At 32.4% G+C, this 16,360-nt stretch overlaps 1 protein-coding gene across 1 annotated transcript; it reads left to right on the top strand.

Moving 5' to 3' along the window:
- On the top strand, positions 4,065–15,802 carry LOC109839221. The gene is made up of 6 exons (XM_020407649.1): positions 4,065–4,423; positions 5,002–5,237; positions 5,352–5,610; positions 14,256–14,435; positions 14,567–14,722; positions 15,375–15,802. The coding sequence occupies exons 1-6, from the start codon at positions 4,391–4,393 to the stop codon at positions 15,537–15,539; spliced, it is 1,029 nt and encodes a 342-aa protein (XP_020263238.1). The 5' UTR covers positions 4,065–4,390; the 3' UTR covers positions 15,540–15,802.

The raw sequence follows: 16,360 nt of genomic DNA, 5'->3' as shown, positions 1-16,360 counted from the left end.
AGCCTTAAAATACTAGTAAGTATGCAAATTTGAGGGTATTTAACTCTAGCATTACAAACTTTAAGGTATTTAAGTGCCAATTTTACAAAATTTTATAGTATTTAAGTGCAATTTTTTAAAAACTTTAGGGTATATAATTGCTGCTAAAACAAATGAGGGTATAGAAGTGCAAGTTTTACAAAGTTTAGAATATATATGAGCTACTAATAACAAGTGAGGGTATATAAGTGCAAAGGAGGGAAAACTATATAGTATTTAAGTTTTGAGATGTCAATTAACTTTATAAGTGCAAAGTAGGGGAAAATATACAGTATTTAAGTTTTGAGATGTCATTTAACTTAAGACCTACAAAATTAAGGATTATCTGAACATAGATTCAGAAAATTTCAAAAGTTTTGAGGGTGACATGATATTTCTGAATTTTTTTTGGAGTTATCTTAAAATAGACCAAACATCCTGGTTTTTTTGAAATTCACCCTAACTAAATTATCATGTTTTGCTTGTGAAAATAGTTTCTAAATGTGATATTATTAAATTAACAGAGAGGTTGATCACAAAAATCCAGCTTCATTACCGAACTGTGGTTTTTTGTTGAATCAGATAGAGTTCTAATTTGCAACTATGTAAAAATAAGATTAAGAACCAGATCACAAGTTAACAAAATTTGGGACAAAAGAATATTTGACAAATCAGAGAACCTATAGCTTTTAAAGTTTCTAAGCTCAAAATACGATTGTAAATTAAAAAAAAAAATCATAAATCAAAATAGGAATATTTTTATCGAAACTTGCATGCAATTGAAAGAGACAAGATCTCAGGTTAGTGATTGAGATTAACCCCAAATTGAAGGAGATCAGGAAACTTCTTAATAGGAGGAGATATCAATTATTTAGCTTAATTAAAGAAAATTATGATGTTATTTATTAGGGAAAATTGTGTCAATGCTCCAAAAGTAAAATATTGATGTACTGTAGCCCCTTCATTTTTTTCTCATGTGGTTCAGCCCTAAAGAATGTCACATCATGTGCTGCAACCCTTTTCCCATGTCATTATCATGCCAGCTAAGCACAAATAGAGAGAAACAAACATAAAAGTTAAAAATACCCTCATTTTCTCCTCCTTCTTCGTTCTCTCCAGATCTATCATGTTAGGTCCAGTTTGATTCATGTTAAGTCTGATTTAATTCTTTTTAAGTCTAATTTAAACCATGTTAAGTTTAATTCAACTTGTTTTATGTCTAAAAATAGTTGAATTAGAGTTAACATGAATCATGTTAAGTCTAATTTAACATATTTTAAATCTAATTTTATGTTAAATCTAATTTGATTCATATTAAGTACAGTTTGATTCATGTTAAGTCTAATTTAATTCATTTTAAGTCTAATTTAAACCATGTTATGTCTAATTCAACTTATTTTAAGTCTAATTCAACTTATTTTAAGTCTAAAAATAAGTTGAATTAGACTTAACATGAAGGGCTGTTTGTTTGGCTAAAAAAAGAAGGAAATCAAATAATAGAAAACATATTTCTAAGAAAACTTGTTTTGAGTTTGTTTGGTTGGCTAAAAAAAGAAGGAAATCAAAGAATATGAGATGAGATGAGATGAGTTGTTACCATATTATTGGATGACGTGGATGATTTTTTAAGAAAACTTGTTTTGAGGTTGTTTGGTTGGCTAAAAAAAAAGAAAATGAATTATAAGAAACATATTTCCTATAATAGGTTCTTTTCATGTGTTTGGTTCATTCTTAAAAATAAGAAAATAGTTGAGATGAGATGAGTTGTCATTATATTATTGGATGATGTGACTCATACTTAAGGAAATCAATTTTCTTGTTTTTTGGAGGAAATGGATGGAAATAAATTTTTAATGAGATGTGATGAGTTGTCACCATATTATTGGATGATGTGAGTGATTTTTAAAGATGAGATGAGATGAGTTGGAAGACGTGACACATTTCTTGTGTTTGATTTATTTTTAGGAGATGATATGAGATGACTTGTTGGATGAAAATAATATTTTATTAGATATTGTGGGTGAGTTTTAGGGATGAAAATGGATGAAAATAATATTTTATTGATTTCCATGTACCTATTTCATTTTCTTGGTTTTTAGGAAACCAACCAAACATCCCTTAACATGAATCATGTTAAGTCTATTTCAACTTATTTTAAGTCTAATTTCATTTTAAGTCAAATTTTACTTTATGTTAAGGACAATTTGATTCTTGTTAAATCTAATTTAATTCATTTTAAGTCTAATTTCATGTTAAGTCCAACTCGATTCGTGTTAAGTCTAATTTTAGTTCATGTTAAGTCTAAATTCAGTTCATGTTAAGTCTAATAACAGTTCATGTTAAGTCTAATTTCATGTTAAGTCCAACTTGATTCATGTTGAGTCTAAATTCAGTTCATGTTAAGTCTAATAATAGTTCATGTAAGTCTAGTTTCATGTTAAGTCCAACTTGATTGGTGTTAAGTCTAATTTTCAGTTCATGTTAAATCTAAATTCAGTTCATGTTAAGTCTAGTAGCAGTTCATGTTAAGTCTAAATTCAGTTCATGTTAAGTCTAATAACAGTTCATATTAGGTCTAATTTCATGTTAAGTCTAACTTGACTCGTGTTAAGTCTAATTTTAGTTCATGTTAAGTCTAAATTCAGTTCATGTTAAGTCTAATATCAGTTTATGTTAAGTCTAATTTCATGTTAAGTCTAACTTGATTCGTGTTATATCTAATTTTAATTCATGTTAAGTCTAATAACAATCCATGTTAGGATCTAATTTCATGTTAAGTCCAACTTAATTCGTGTTAAGTCTAATTTCAGTTCATGTTAAGTCTAAATTCAGTTCATGTTAAGTCTAATATCACTTCATGTTAGGTCTAATTTCATGTTAAGACCAACTTAATTTATGGTAAGTCTAAATTCAGTTCATGTTAAGTCTAATAACAATTCATGTTAGGTCTAATTTTAATCATATTAAATTCCTTTTAAGTCTAATTTAAATCATGTTAAGTCTAATTCAACTTTTTTTAAGTCTGGTTTCATATTAAATCCAATTAAATTAGACTTAAAACAAGTTGAATTAGACATAACATGATTTAAATTAGACTTTAAAGGAATTAAATTAGACTTAATATGAATCAAATTAGACTTAACATAAAATTAGACTTAAATTAAGTTGAATTAACCTTAACACGAATTAAATTAGTCTTAACATGAATTAAATTGAGCTTAACATAAAATTAGACTTTCATGTTAAGTTTAATTCAACCTGCTTTTAGACTTAACATGAAAGAACAGAGGAGATAATGACATTTTGGGTTTTTTATTTTTTATTCTCTCTCTATGCTTAGTTAACATGTAATAATTGCTAAAGAAGAGCTGCTGAACATATATCTCTATTTTAAGGGCCGAACTACATAAGAAAAAGTCAAAAGGACCGTAACATATTAAGATTTTACTTTTGGGACATTAACACAATTTTTCATATTTATTAACAAGAGAATAAATATGAAGACTCCGCTCCAATTCATTGCCCCCATCACGTCATGGGTGTATATCCGAACTGCCAAACAGTAAGATTTTTATCATATTAGACCTTATATTCTCTCTTGTTTGTATATTAAGATCAGAAAGTAAAATTTACTACACACCCTTTAAAAATAGAGTTTATTCCATTGGATTCTAATCTCTTTCTCAATTTTATATTAGATCCCAAATCTTCATATTTCTACGCAGCGCTCTCAGGCCCATCAATTCCATAAGTTCAGTCATGCTATGGTACCAATAATGTGCGGATTTGGGTGCTATTTAAAAACTCAATAAATTTAGGGGTACAAAATTGAAATACAAAGATTTTAAAGTCTAATATAAAACAGAAGAAATAATTTGTTCGGGTGGTACATGATAAAAAACGCAAGCCAGGATTGATAGGAAAAGGGTCACTACTGCAAATATTGTTAAAGTTAAGGACTTCAGCAAAAAAGAAAACACTTATAAATTTATAAGCAAATAATAAATTGCTTCTTCCCCTCTCTCTCTCTCTCTCACTTTCTTCTCTCTCTTCCGAAAAAGTTTCAAAATATAGCTATCGATACGCGTCCAAAAAGCACAGAGAAAGAGAGAAAGAGTATTTTCTTTTTTTTTAAATACAAATTTTATTTTTCACTGAAAATAAGAGATAAAATAAAAAAAGGACAGGAAAAAGGTTATGGGAGCAGAGCGGGAGCTGGAGGGGCACTAATGGTGATTGCCCACTTGCAATTTCTCTGAGTCTTTGACATCAACGACAAGAAGCTCATAATTTGAATTGGGTTTGAATCAGTTTTGAGAGAGAGCTGGTGATTTGAGCCAAAGACCGCATCTTTCTTCTGTATGAGGCAAAAATGCAGAAAATTCCTGAGTTTATTCCTAATAAGGTAACCCACTTTTACTGTTTATTTTTCTATTTTTTTGTGCTTTTTCATTCGTTTCCATGTTCAAAGAATACCTAAATGGGGTGAAAAGTTGGGTTCTTTTTTGTTTCTGATTTTGTTTTATAAGTCTACTATTTTATTGATTTAATTCATTGTTGCCCTCTTTGAGTTGGATAACGATCTGGGTATTGTTCAATTTGTGGTATTTTTCATTCTTGGTTTGATTCGTTTGAGTTTGGGTTCTTGGCTTTAGCTGTGGATGTAATGATCTAGATATTGGTAACTAATAGAAATGACTTTTTTCCCCTTCTCCCTTTAGCCTTTGTTTTATGTTGGAATGATGAGAGCCCATGTTCATGCATTTCCCTGTTTTATTGAATGACTTGTTCCTGATTGTTGGTTTCCATGTATATTTTGTTCTGAGATGTATAGTAGAGGAAATAAATACAAGTATGGAGTCTTATGCATCCCCTTAAATTTCATTAATGTTACTGATCTGTGTGAGAGTTTGCCGTTGTACTTGTATATGTATGTCCATTACATCCTTAAATGTCTGAAATTATGCAACAAATCACATGCAGGATGCTCTCATCATAAAGCCTCAGAAGAAGAACCCGCTTGTATCGGCTATGATCGTGTTATCATTGTTAATGGTTTGTGGACTTTATATATGTTCCATATGCTTAAAGCAAAAAGGGTTTATCATTAATCCCTATTCAATGAAGATTAGGCAAGTACAAGAGCAATGTCCTAATCCAAACATCCCACAGTCTGAGGTACCATATGTTCACTATCCAGAACCGACTACTTACAAAAGGTAAAAATCCTATCATGTAAAATTGTTTGAATGCATATGTTTTTTTGTAAAGTTTGTGTCTAATACCTGTCATTGTACCTTTCCTGAGAGAAATAAATCCTTTTGTACTTGTAGAAATGAATGCAGATGCACACCAGTTAGGTTCTTTGCGATTTTATCGATGCAAAGGTCTGGAAGTGGGTGGTTTGAGACTTTACTGAACAGTCATATTAATGTTAGCTCCAATGGGGAGATTTTCTCGAACAAAACCAGGAGAAGTAATATGCCAAACATTACAGAGACAATGGATAAGGTGTACAACCTTGATTGGTGGAGTAGTGCTGCTAAAAATGAGTGCACTTCTGCTGTTGGCTTCAAATGGATGCTGAACCAAGTAAGTTTATATGGCTCATATTATAGCTTTACGTTTGGTAGAGTGTAAAACTATAACCCTGAACCCACACCATAACTTCGGAGTTTTGGTATAGAAAGGGATCTTTAACTTGGTATCTAAGCAACTCAGATTTAAATCCCACCGGGCACATTTAAATTGGGTTTTAAAAAGATTTTGCTATGTGAGTCTAGGTTTTGGTCCATGAGAAGTTCGCTCAACCTGCGTGGCATGTAAGAATATAAAACTACAACCCTCAATCTAACTTTGAAGTTTTAGTGGGGTGGGAGGGACCTCTAACAAAGTCATTTAGCTGATGGTACATTACATTTAATGTGAAAATTGAGTAGCTTGGTCATGTATCTAATCTACAAATACTGTACACTTATCTTCTCACGACATGTAGAGTCTAAGTTTATGTTGAGGCAGTTAACGTTATTCTGTTTTCTGACTCCTATTTTAAGCTTATGCCTTCCGGGTAATTTATGAAGTTCATTTAAACTCTGAATGTTTCCCTAGTTACAGCAAATATTTTCATGTGTAGAGTAGTAATAAACAATTACAAACAGTGATGCATGTCTTTGACCTATACGGTAGAAACATATCAGCATTGGAGGTTTCAATGTACTTAGTTTGGAAAATTTAAATTAAAAAAACTGTCAGTTTCAGTCAGATAAAATACAAATAACGTATAGAATTGTAAATGGTGTGTAATGACTATGGTGATTTTTGTTTGCTGTTTCATGCATTATTGTTATTTCTATAAAGTCTTGCAAAAAAACTTGTTTTTATTGTTGAAACTGATGTTGAGAGAACTTACTGGCATTATCGGTGCTATCATACTTAGTTAGGTTGTTGTAAATTTTTCATAAATGAGCAAAGATACATTAATATGAGAGATGATACCAACGATCATTTAATATTTACTGGTGTTCCTTTTCATTTATGGTTTTGATGCCAGAGATTTTACTTATTGTTTCATTTGTTTTGAGAAAAAGTTTGTGACAGTGGTTTTGGGGAAATAATGCGGCAAGTTCCAAGAAAGGACACGTGTAATAGTATTGTTTAACCAAGGATAAGCAATAAGCATGATGAGGAATGATTAGGGATGCAAAACAGTTAGGATATATCTGAACCGATTCACATTCTTATGCAAATCTGTAATGGATTCAGATATTGAAATCCCAATCTGATTGGATCCAAATTCGGATATCCTTTACATTTTAAAAGCGGATATGGATATAGATTCGGTTTTGTATAAGAAAACCGGATCAGAATTCGGATATGTGGGTATTCTGAGATCTTGAATGAGTTTTCTAGTTACTTATCCTGCAACAATTCTCACAAAAGCCATGGACCTGTACTAATAAAATGGAATTTTTGGGTGACTGGCCTAGTGAAGAAAGTATATATAGATTGACATGTGATCTTGAAGATGGAGTATCCGCCATTACACTCAATACATCTTTGTTTTATTACATTTTTTGCTTAGCACTTATCCTTCTATTGTATCCGTTAGGTGGCTGACCTAGTGAAGGACCTGTATATTGATTTCGTGTTGCTTTTTCTATTTTTATTTTTTGTTTTCTCAAAGGTAATATATATCTGTATTGTATATGTTTGTTATTTATATTTGAACTATATCTGTATCCGTTTCTCTCATATTCGAGATTGTGACGGCTACATCTATGAATTTATTTATTGGAGTATATTTGAATCTGTACCTATAACTGTTTAGCAAAAAGATTCTCTCCCCTTTCCATTTCGTAAGCCATTCCTTTTTATAGTCAACTGAGAAAGCATGATCCACGAGAACTCATTTTAAATGTGCTAAGTTTTTTGTAGCTAGTGAAATGAGTTGGGAGCTAATTTGAATCTTTGATGCAAACATATAGTGATAAAAATTAGATATCTCTTCCTTGCAATTGTTCTCAACCTCATACCTGGGGGTGCAAATGGATTGATACATATTGAATATGATACTTACCATATCCGTATCCGTTTACCAAATCCAAATTCAGTTATACCATATCCTTATCCGATTACCAAATAAAGATTTAGATATACTTTGGTAAATAAAATCATATACATATCTATCACAAGCATAAAAGATACAAATCATATATAAGGAAACAAATAGTAACAGGGGCGGATCCAGAAAGTTTAATCATTAGGGGCGAAACCGCAAGCATAAGTACATGATACTTTTACCTAAATATTAATGACAACAAATGCACATAAATATGTACAAACAAGGTGGCTTTACGAGGAGAAATTTTGGGTTCAGCCGTGATCGCGAGGAGAAGAATTGAAGATGCAACGGCCTCGGCCTTTCAATTTTGGGTTGTAGTCTGACACTGAGATTTGTGGATGACATGACAAGTTGAATAGATGAGATTGCTTACAGGGGCAAAACAATTTTAGTTGTAGTAAATCAAAAAATTTAGAAAACTTTTAGCTATTACTAAATCAAAATATTCAAGGATCAGCAGGGTCAGATGACCCCACTATCGCTATGGTGGATCTGTCCTTGGGTCCAGATTTAGTTCAAATATAAAAAACAATTGGATGCAATATGGATATAATCACACAAATCTAAATTATGCTCAGAATATTAGTTTCTGCTAACTGTCTTCTCAATGTGTCAAGAAGCATTACCTCTTTGAAACTAATAAGAATATAAAACACGTCAAAATAAAATATATATAGGTCTCTCACTATGCCAACCACCTAACGGATACAATAGGAGGATTGACTTAGAAAGTGCCAAGGAGAAAATACAATAAAATTTGACAGTTATGATGGTTGCTCTATTTTCATATTATAAGTACAAATCACATGGCCTTTTGGGAATTGTTGCGGGAACGATAAGTAACTCAAAAAACCCCTTTCCAATTTATAATAATCGGATATTCGGATCCGATTTTCTTGAGCAAAACCAAAATCGTATAAATGATGAGAATGGATTGCATGGATATGAATTCAAAAAGAAATAAGAAAAAATGTTTTGGTTGAACAATAAATATGCAGGGGCATATTTTTGCCAGTTAGGTTCATTTAGCTATTTGCGATAAACATTAAATGTATAAATTCAGCAATTAATAGATCTTTTATCCATGGAGGGAGTTTCCCTGCCTTTATTCTTTTATCTTATTCTTGACAGATCTGAAAACTTTATTGCATTTTGTGTTCTGAATTTAGAAATTCTTGCGAAAATCTAGTCAACAGAAATCCTACAACTTAGCAGAATTGGGTTGAAATTGCAGCTTAATTAACAAGTCATCCACTACCAAATGAATTCACAATGGACAGACATAAGCTTGTGAATGCAGCAAGCAAAGGGAAACAACTAAATAGGTTAAACTATCTTATTAGATTTATTAAATTAGACGTTTTTCTTATTTCACGTGTTCATCCTCCTTCGACAATCTATTTATTTTATTCTCAGATTAGTGTTCAGAGAGAACTGGAGTGTTCATTGCATTTGAGGAAGTTGGTTAACTTGGTTTTTTTTTACATGGACCTTCTCAGATACACTACAAGGAAGAAGAGTTATCTTTTTATTTTGTCAATTCACTTGTAATAAAATCAATTAGAAGGATATAGATCAAAGTAAGATTGTTAATTAAAACTCTCATATCTTTCTAGGCTATTGCATAATTGCATTAGATATTCCAATACAAGATTTCATGCAAACCTAAAAAAACTTGATCAATTTTTAAAATGTTATTCTAAGAATATTTACTGTATTTTAGAAAATCCAGTTATTTATTTTGTTGAAGTTGTCAGTAGGGAAATGAGAGTACGACAGAGATTACCGAGACTGTTGGAACACTGTTTTAATTATAAAGTTATAACCTAGAGTACGACAGAGGTTGCCGAGACTGTTGGAACACTGTTTTAATTATAAAGTTATAACCTACAACTCTCACCACAACTTCGAAGTTTTACTATTGTAGCAGGTTCTTTTGGTGTAGTATCTGAGCAATCTAGGTGTAGTTTCCACAAATCACGAATTTAAAGCGAGTTTTTAAAAAATTTATAATGTTGCATGAGTAGGTTTCGACCATGAAAAAGGCGCTCAATGTATAGGGCCATGTTAACGTATAACCCATAATCCTCAGGGACTCACCACAACTTTAATGTTTTGGTGTAGTAACAAACTCTACAAAGACACGTGTTCTTGAAGCAACACAAGATTTTGGATCTTGGTTAAAAGCTTATGGGAATTGATTTCTATTAAACATAGGTATGCCTCAGAGGAATAACAAAAAGACACAGGAATGATGGAGGAATTAGGATTAGTTGCAACAGTTAATCCCAAACAAGGACGGATCCGTCTTGACCAAACTGGTGTCACGTGACGCTAGTTAGATCAAGGTGTAACAAGAAGGCAGGAATCCACTTCCCCTATTAAAAATTCACCTTTTTAGGAAACTCACCCCACTTCAGTTTAGATGACCCACTTTGATGGAAGCAAACCCAAAATTTTAAATTCTCATGTGATCCTAGCCGATTAAAAGGGTAAGTTTACAAAAACCCTCTTAATTTGGGAGTTTCTTAGTTTTGTTAGTTTCTCAAATAACTCCCCTTACCTTCTAAAATGTTACAAAGCTCTCTTATGTTTTTTAGTTCTCAGAAAATCTCCTTCAACTTTCAATTCTCCAAGAAACCCCCTAAAAATATGAAGCACAATTATCACTATAAAAAATCTCCTTGAGTAATTTTTAATACGTGAGAATTATGGTTAATGCTAGCAATGGTTTTCTTTGAGTGATGTTGATTACTTGATTTTTGAAGGGAAGTTTTCTGAGAACCCTAAAAGTTAAGTTGCATTTTGTGACAATTTCAAAGTTAAGGGGATTAACTGAGACACGCCCAAACTTAATAGGGTTTTCTGAAATTTACGAACCCAAAAACTCACCCCTAAATTCAAGTTCGGAACTGAGATCCATGTTATATATTATATATATAAATACTATTATATATATATAATATATATATATATATATATATATATTTAGAGAGAGACAGAGAGAGAGGACTGATAGAGAGAAGAGATGAGAGAGAGAGAGAGAGAGAGAGAAATGGGGAAACATCATTGTACCAGTTGCTTAAAAACAACTTGGTAGTGGATGTGGCTAATCTCCTACATCCCCTCGAGATAGAGGCCCTCACATATTCACAACTCCATGTAGATTTAGGACAAGATTAGGCCACATCACTACCAAGTTGTTTACCAGTTTCCCATTTTTCTCATTATATTTATAATATTATATATATTATATATTACTATATATATATATATATTTATATTATTATATGGGTATTGTTGTACAAAACACAAATTTAGTTGGTCCCGGTGACGGTGACACTCCGTCCATTCATTCAAATGGGGGATCACATTCACATGGGTTGAGGAGTGCATGAGAATATACAACCATTTGAATGAGTGGAGGGGGATGTGATACCTCACTACCAAGTATAACTTTTTATGCTTGGTACCAAACATACCAATTTCTCTCTGTCTCTCTCTCTCTATATATATATATATATATAGAGAGAGAAATGGGTATGTTTGGTACCAAGCACAAATTTTGTGCTTGGTATTGAGGTGACATGATCTCCTCCACTCATTCAAATGGGGGACCACATTTACATGAGTTGACGAGTGCATGAGCATATGTAACCATTTGAATGAGTAGAGGGGGATGTGACACCTTACTACCAAACATAACTTTTTGTGCTTGGTACCAAACATACCAATAAGATGTATTTGATAGTGATATTAATGATGTGATCATGTACTTTTTTTCGAAAGATAAAAACTCATGGGGGAAAATTGTAAATTTTTTTAATTATTAAATATGTTGTGTCACTACTTTTAAGAAATCCTGGATCTGCCCTCCCAAGTGGAAAATTGATGGGACATTCATTTTGGAATTTTTTATTGATGTTTTATGGTTAGGGTATAATGAGGCAATAAAACATAAAAGATAAATAGGTCGAGGGGTCGTGACATTTTTTGTGATAATCGAGAAGTGACACTGGGAGATTGTTACAACGGTTTGAAATTGGATTTTTATTATTTTCATATTTCATTAGAGAAAGGTGAAAACAACAGGTTCCATAGATGAGAGAAATCACTTATCCCCTTCTCTATTCTTCTTTCTTTCTTCAATGATAAATAGATCGCAAGTGTGACCAGACATATGACATATAAACCAATGGCATTGATCTCGACAGGTTGCCCTTCTTACTGTATCCAAACAATTTACTTCCATGTTACATGACTCTTCAAGGATTTCATGAGTTTTTTTTATCAAATATCATTCCTTTTAGAGTCAATATAGGTTTCTTTTCATTGACCACCTTAAGAAATGAGACCTGTCTTGCGATGTAACTGTTTTCACCTCCTTCTGAGCTCCTCTTTTAGAAGTTAGCTCTATCCAACTTGAGCGAGCATGTGGACATAAATCACTAGCAAATTAACTTGCTTATTTTAAAGCTTTGGAAGCAATTTCTTGGTTTCACACCTTTAAATTTTGGGGCAGACCCACATCATTAACTGTTTACATCTATTTCATCATATCTAGCAGCTGATTCTTCATCATATGAGCTATGAATGGTGCACATATTTGGTCTATCACCCTTTATGCTAGCACGTGTTAAGAAGTGAAGGATAGTATTAATTGATATAATATAGATAATAGTATTCAAAATATTATTATTATTATATTATAATATAATATGTAATTCTAATTAATAGTATTAAACATCATATTCATATGTTAAGAAACTATAATATAATATAATATATTACAATGTAATGTATTAAATAATATTATATAATATTATATTATATTATTTATACACTGTATTAGATATTATATTAACACCGTTTAACCTCAAAATGCCTTTTTGGCGTTTTGAAATAAGTATGGTGTTTTTGGTTTAGGATGCTGTAGCCCAACAAAACTACAATGGTTTCCAAACTAATGATGTTCTGTTTTTGGGAAAAACACCATGGAAACACCTAAAATACTATGGTATCCAAACGTTCCCTAGACATTTGATTTTACTAGAAGTTTTCTTGTAGCCTCATCTAAAGTAGGCTTATTGGTTAGGAATTTTAATTGGTGAAATCTTTTCAAAACTTAATTATTTAATGAGTTTTTAGCAGTATTATTAAAATTCTTTTTTAGGGGTTAGTTTCTTGGTAATCATATTTCATATGATAAGTCTGTTAAGACTAGTTTTTCTTAATAAACTCACAAAGATGTTTATGCAAAAATTGCATTTCCTTGGGTTGTGTGATGCAATCCTGGTGAAAACCTAGTCTTTGAACATCTGAGACCTTAATTGGCGTAACGTGAAGCCGTTGATCCAGACGTGAGGTCAAACTTCAATCGAGATGTTGTATTGTAGGAGTGATTCCAAGACCCTAGATCTAGTTTTGTTCCTTCTTGATTCCAGTTGCCATTCATCATTCCTGCCTCTGTCTCCCATTATTTGGTACTAGAGCCAAAGATATCCACTATCATGACACCAATATTGACATCATTCCAAATTTTAATATTTTCTACACTTTTACTTTTATCTATAATGATCTCTTTAACAATGCAAAATTACATTCCACAGCAGTATATTGTAGTGAATCAAAGTTTTTTAGGCTATCCAATTCAGACCCAAGTTCAAGTTTTCTCCAACTGGAGGAGATCTTTGACGCAGGGCAACTTTTGTTGGAAAATCAAAAGAAACAAATGAAGAAAAGATGGCCAAAAGTTTTTTTTGCATCAGAAATTTGATTTTATTAGAATTTTTTATCATTCTCATTTGTAAAATAGCCAGTAATTTTCATGGGGGAAAATTTGGATGGGTTAATAATTGACATGAAAAAGGAAAGATAGTAAGGCATCATGATATGTGGTTTTAACTACGTTGATATGGCTTTTTTTTGGGCAAAAGGCTAAACACACACTAGAGATATCAATGTTGTGTGTTTGTTGACTCTCCCAATCCCTTTAGATTGAGATTTTGAAATCCTTTACTAGCCACTGTAATTCTAGATGTGATCTATTACCTTTACAAATTCTTCGAATGTGAACTACTGAATTCTGTTGGAACAGTTCCACTTTAAATCCAAAATCAAAGTAGGTATTTCTCATAACCTTGCAACTTGTTTCTGAAAGTTCCCAAAGTTTTTGTCTCAGAAATCATCATGGGTAGCTACATTGCATACCCCTCAGTAGAGCAGGTTGTGGGAACATTACCAAGTTTTTTATAATTGACTGTTGAAAATTTCAATTCTTTTCCATCAAAGTATGCAATATCATAACACAAGATCCTCATTATCCTATGGTCTTATACCCTTTTTTTGGCGCTAGCCTTATTATTATTATTATTATTTTCTTTGAGGTTGCATCATTTCTATAGACCAGTCACATTGTCAAATATCAACAAACCAATCACATTGTCAAATTAATCTTAAATTTTTTCTTACATAACTCATAACATAGTATTTCATTCATCACTGATGCCACCTTTGTTAAGGCACGACGAGAACTCCCAGTGTCTAAACTTGTTTTTATGCTGCTTCTGCACTTCTCCTGTACCATTTACATTAGTTATTCTCATGGATATTGCAGGGTCTCCTGGTGAACCATGATGAAATAGTTTCATACTTCAATCGGAGAGGGGTCTCTGCAATACTCCTCTTCAGAAGGAATCTCCTTCGTCGCTGGGTTTCCATACTTGCAAATAACCATGACCGAGATGCAAAGCAACTGAACGGGACCCACAAAGCTCACGTTCACTCCAAAAACGACGTATTGTTCTTTCTTCATAATTATCTCGGTCATTGTCAATATGTATTTTTATGGCGACGTATTGTTCTTTCTTCATAATTATCTCGGTCATTGTCAATATGTATTTTTATGGTGATATTGGTGTCACGCAGGCTGATGTCCTAGCAAGATATAAGCCAAAAATTAACGAGTCTCTACTACTCCCAACTTTGAATCAAGCTGACAAGTGGATTGTGGATGCCTTGAAATACTTCAAGAGCACCCGCCATATTGTTCTCTACTATGAGGATCTTGTTCACAATAGCACTGTAAGGCTCAACGATTTCTAGTATGAAGGTCTCATTTTTATGTGTTTTCCCATTAGAATTATGCAGTATTTTGTATGAGAAAGATCATAAATCGACTGTGATCTCGTCCGTTAGAAACTAAGAGATCTAAATTGGGAGGGAAAAAAAAGTTTACAAGGGCGCAAGGCCAATATAGGACATTTTGTTAGTGATTTCATGGCGAGTTATGTCTTGTGATTGATTGCAATGGTGGTCTAGTTTAAATATATGCTTATAATTGAGAGATCTAAAACCGGTTTATTGTTTTTGCTTACCAACTAATTTCTTGCATAAAAGCATTTTTTTGGTTTTTTGTCATATTAGACCCCCAAATCTTTGTTAATTTTATATTGGGCCCAAAAATCTTCATATTTCTGAATTAAACCCTCAAAACTTCATATTTGTTTGTAATGGGTTCTTATTTAAAACAACTTAATAGATTTGAGGGTCTTATTTAAAAGAACTTAATAGTTTTGCAGGTCTTATTTAAAACAACTAACGGATTCGGAAGTCTAATTTCAAAATCTGAAAATTTGGGAGGTCTAATATAGAATTAACAAAGATTTGGCTTTATCTTAAACTTCTTAGGACCGGCCTTTGCCTTATTCTTGTGCTTTGCTTGTTTTTCTCACAGAAACTGATGGATGTTCTTGAGTTCCTAAGGTTACCTCAGAGAGAGCTAAAGACTCGTCATGTGAAGATTCACACAAGGCCGTTATCTGAACAGGTTGAGAACTGGGATGCTGTCTCAAATGCTCTCAATGGAACAAAGTTCAAAAGCTTCTTGCAATCTGACTAAGATATGGAGCTCTCAACTCTCAGCTTTGTGTCGCTGTAAATATTGATCTTTTTTTCTTTGCTTCCTTTGTTCATATTACATCAACTTTTCACGTCTAATTTCTGTTCCCAAGTTGGAAAATTTTGGTTATGCAGAGGCATTTGCTGCTAATTCATTTGTTTTCATAAGTTTATTGATCTATTGTTTTCCCAAATTGTAAGAAAATTCAATTATACTTCTATAAATTAATTTATGTGGTTCCGCTAAAAAGTCCCTCTTTCCTACGTTTATTCTTCTGAGGAATTTCTTTGCCTGATGCTCATCTTTGAACAGCTATGTTACTGACTTATAATTGATGACGAGGTTGGGAATAACTATTATAATCAGATGTTGAATCTTTTTTCTTCTTACTATATTTACATGTGTTGGAGATTGTGGTTAAATCTGGAATGAAACAGTGAAAGTTGATGTGTTGTAATTTTAAACTTTTTAAAATTAATTACTGTGCGTTTGTGAAACGCTGTGCTTAAAGCAATATTTGCCCTATTCCGATGTAAGGATCTCGAGGCCAAACTGCTTCCAGGAACAACAATATAATACTTGGTGTGTACCAACCCAGTATTGTCAAGATCTCCTTGATCTATAAGACCTTTCAGTTAAGACAAAGATTTCCTCGATCTTAGAACCTTTTGGTTCAAAACTTTTCGGTTTCAGGGAAAATTCCTTTGAGCACAGTTTCTGTATAGCAGCACAACAATTCAATATATTTTGTGTGTACAAGAGCTCTCACGTTCGTGTCTCAAAGAGCTATCTCAAGGGGTGCAATTTATAGGCCTCTAAGG

This window comes from Asparagus officinalis, chromosome 4, assembly GCF_001876935.1.
Source record: "Asparagus officinalis chromosome 4, Aspof.V1, whole genome shotgun sequence".
NCBI lineage: Eukaryota > Viridiplantae > Streptophyta > Magnoliopsida > Asparagales > Asparagaceae > Asparagus > Asparagus officinalis.
Note: the sequence above shows the minus strand (reverse complement) of the source record. Positions and strands in the feature narration are given on the sequence as shown.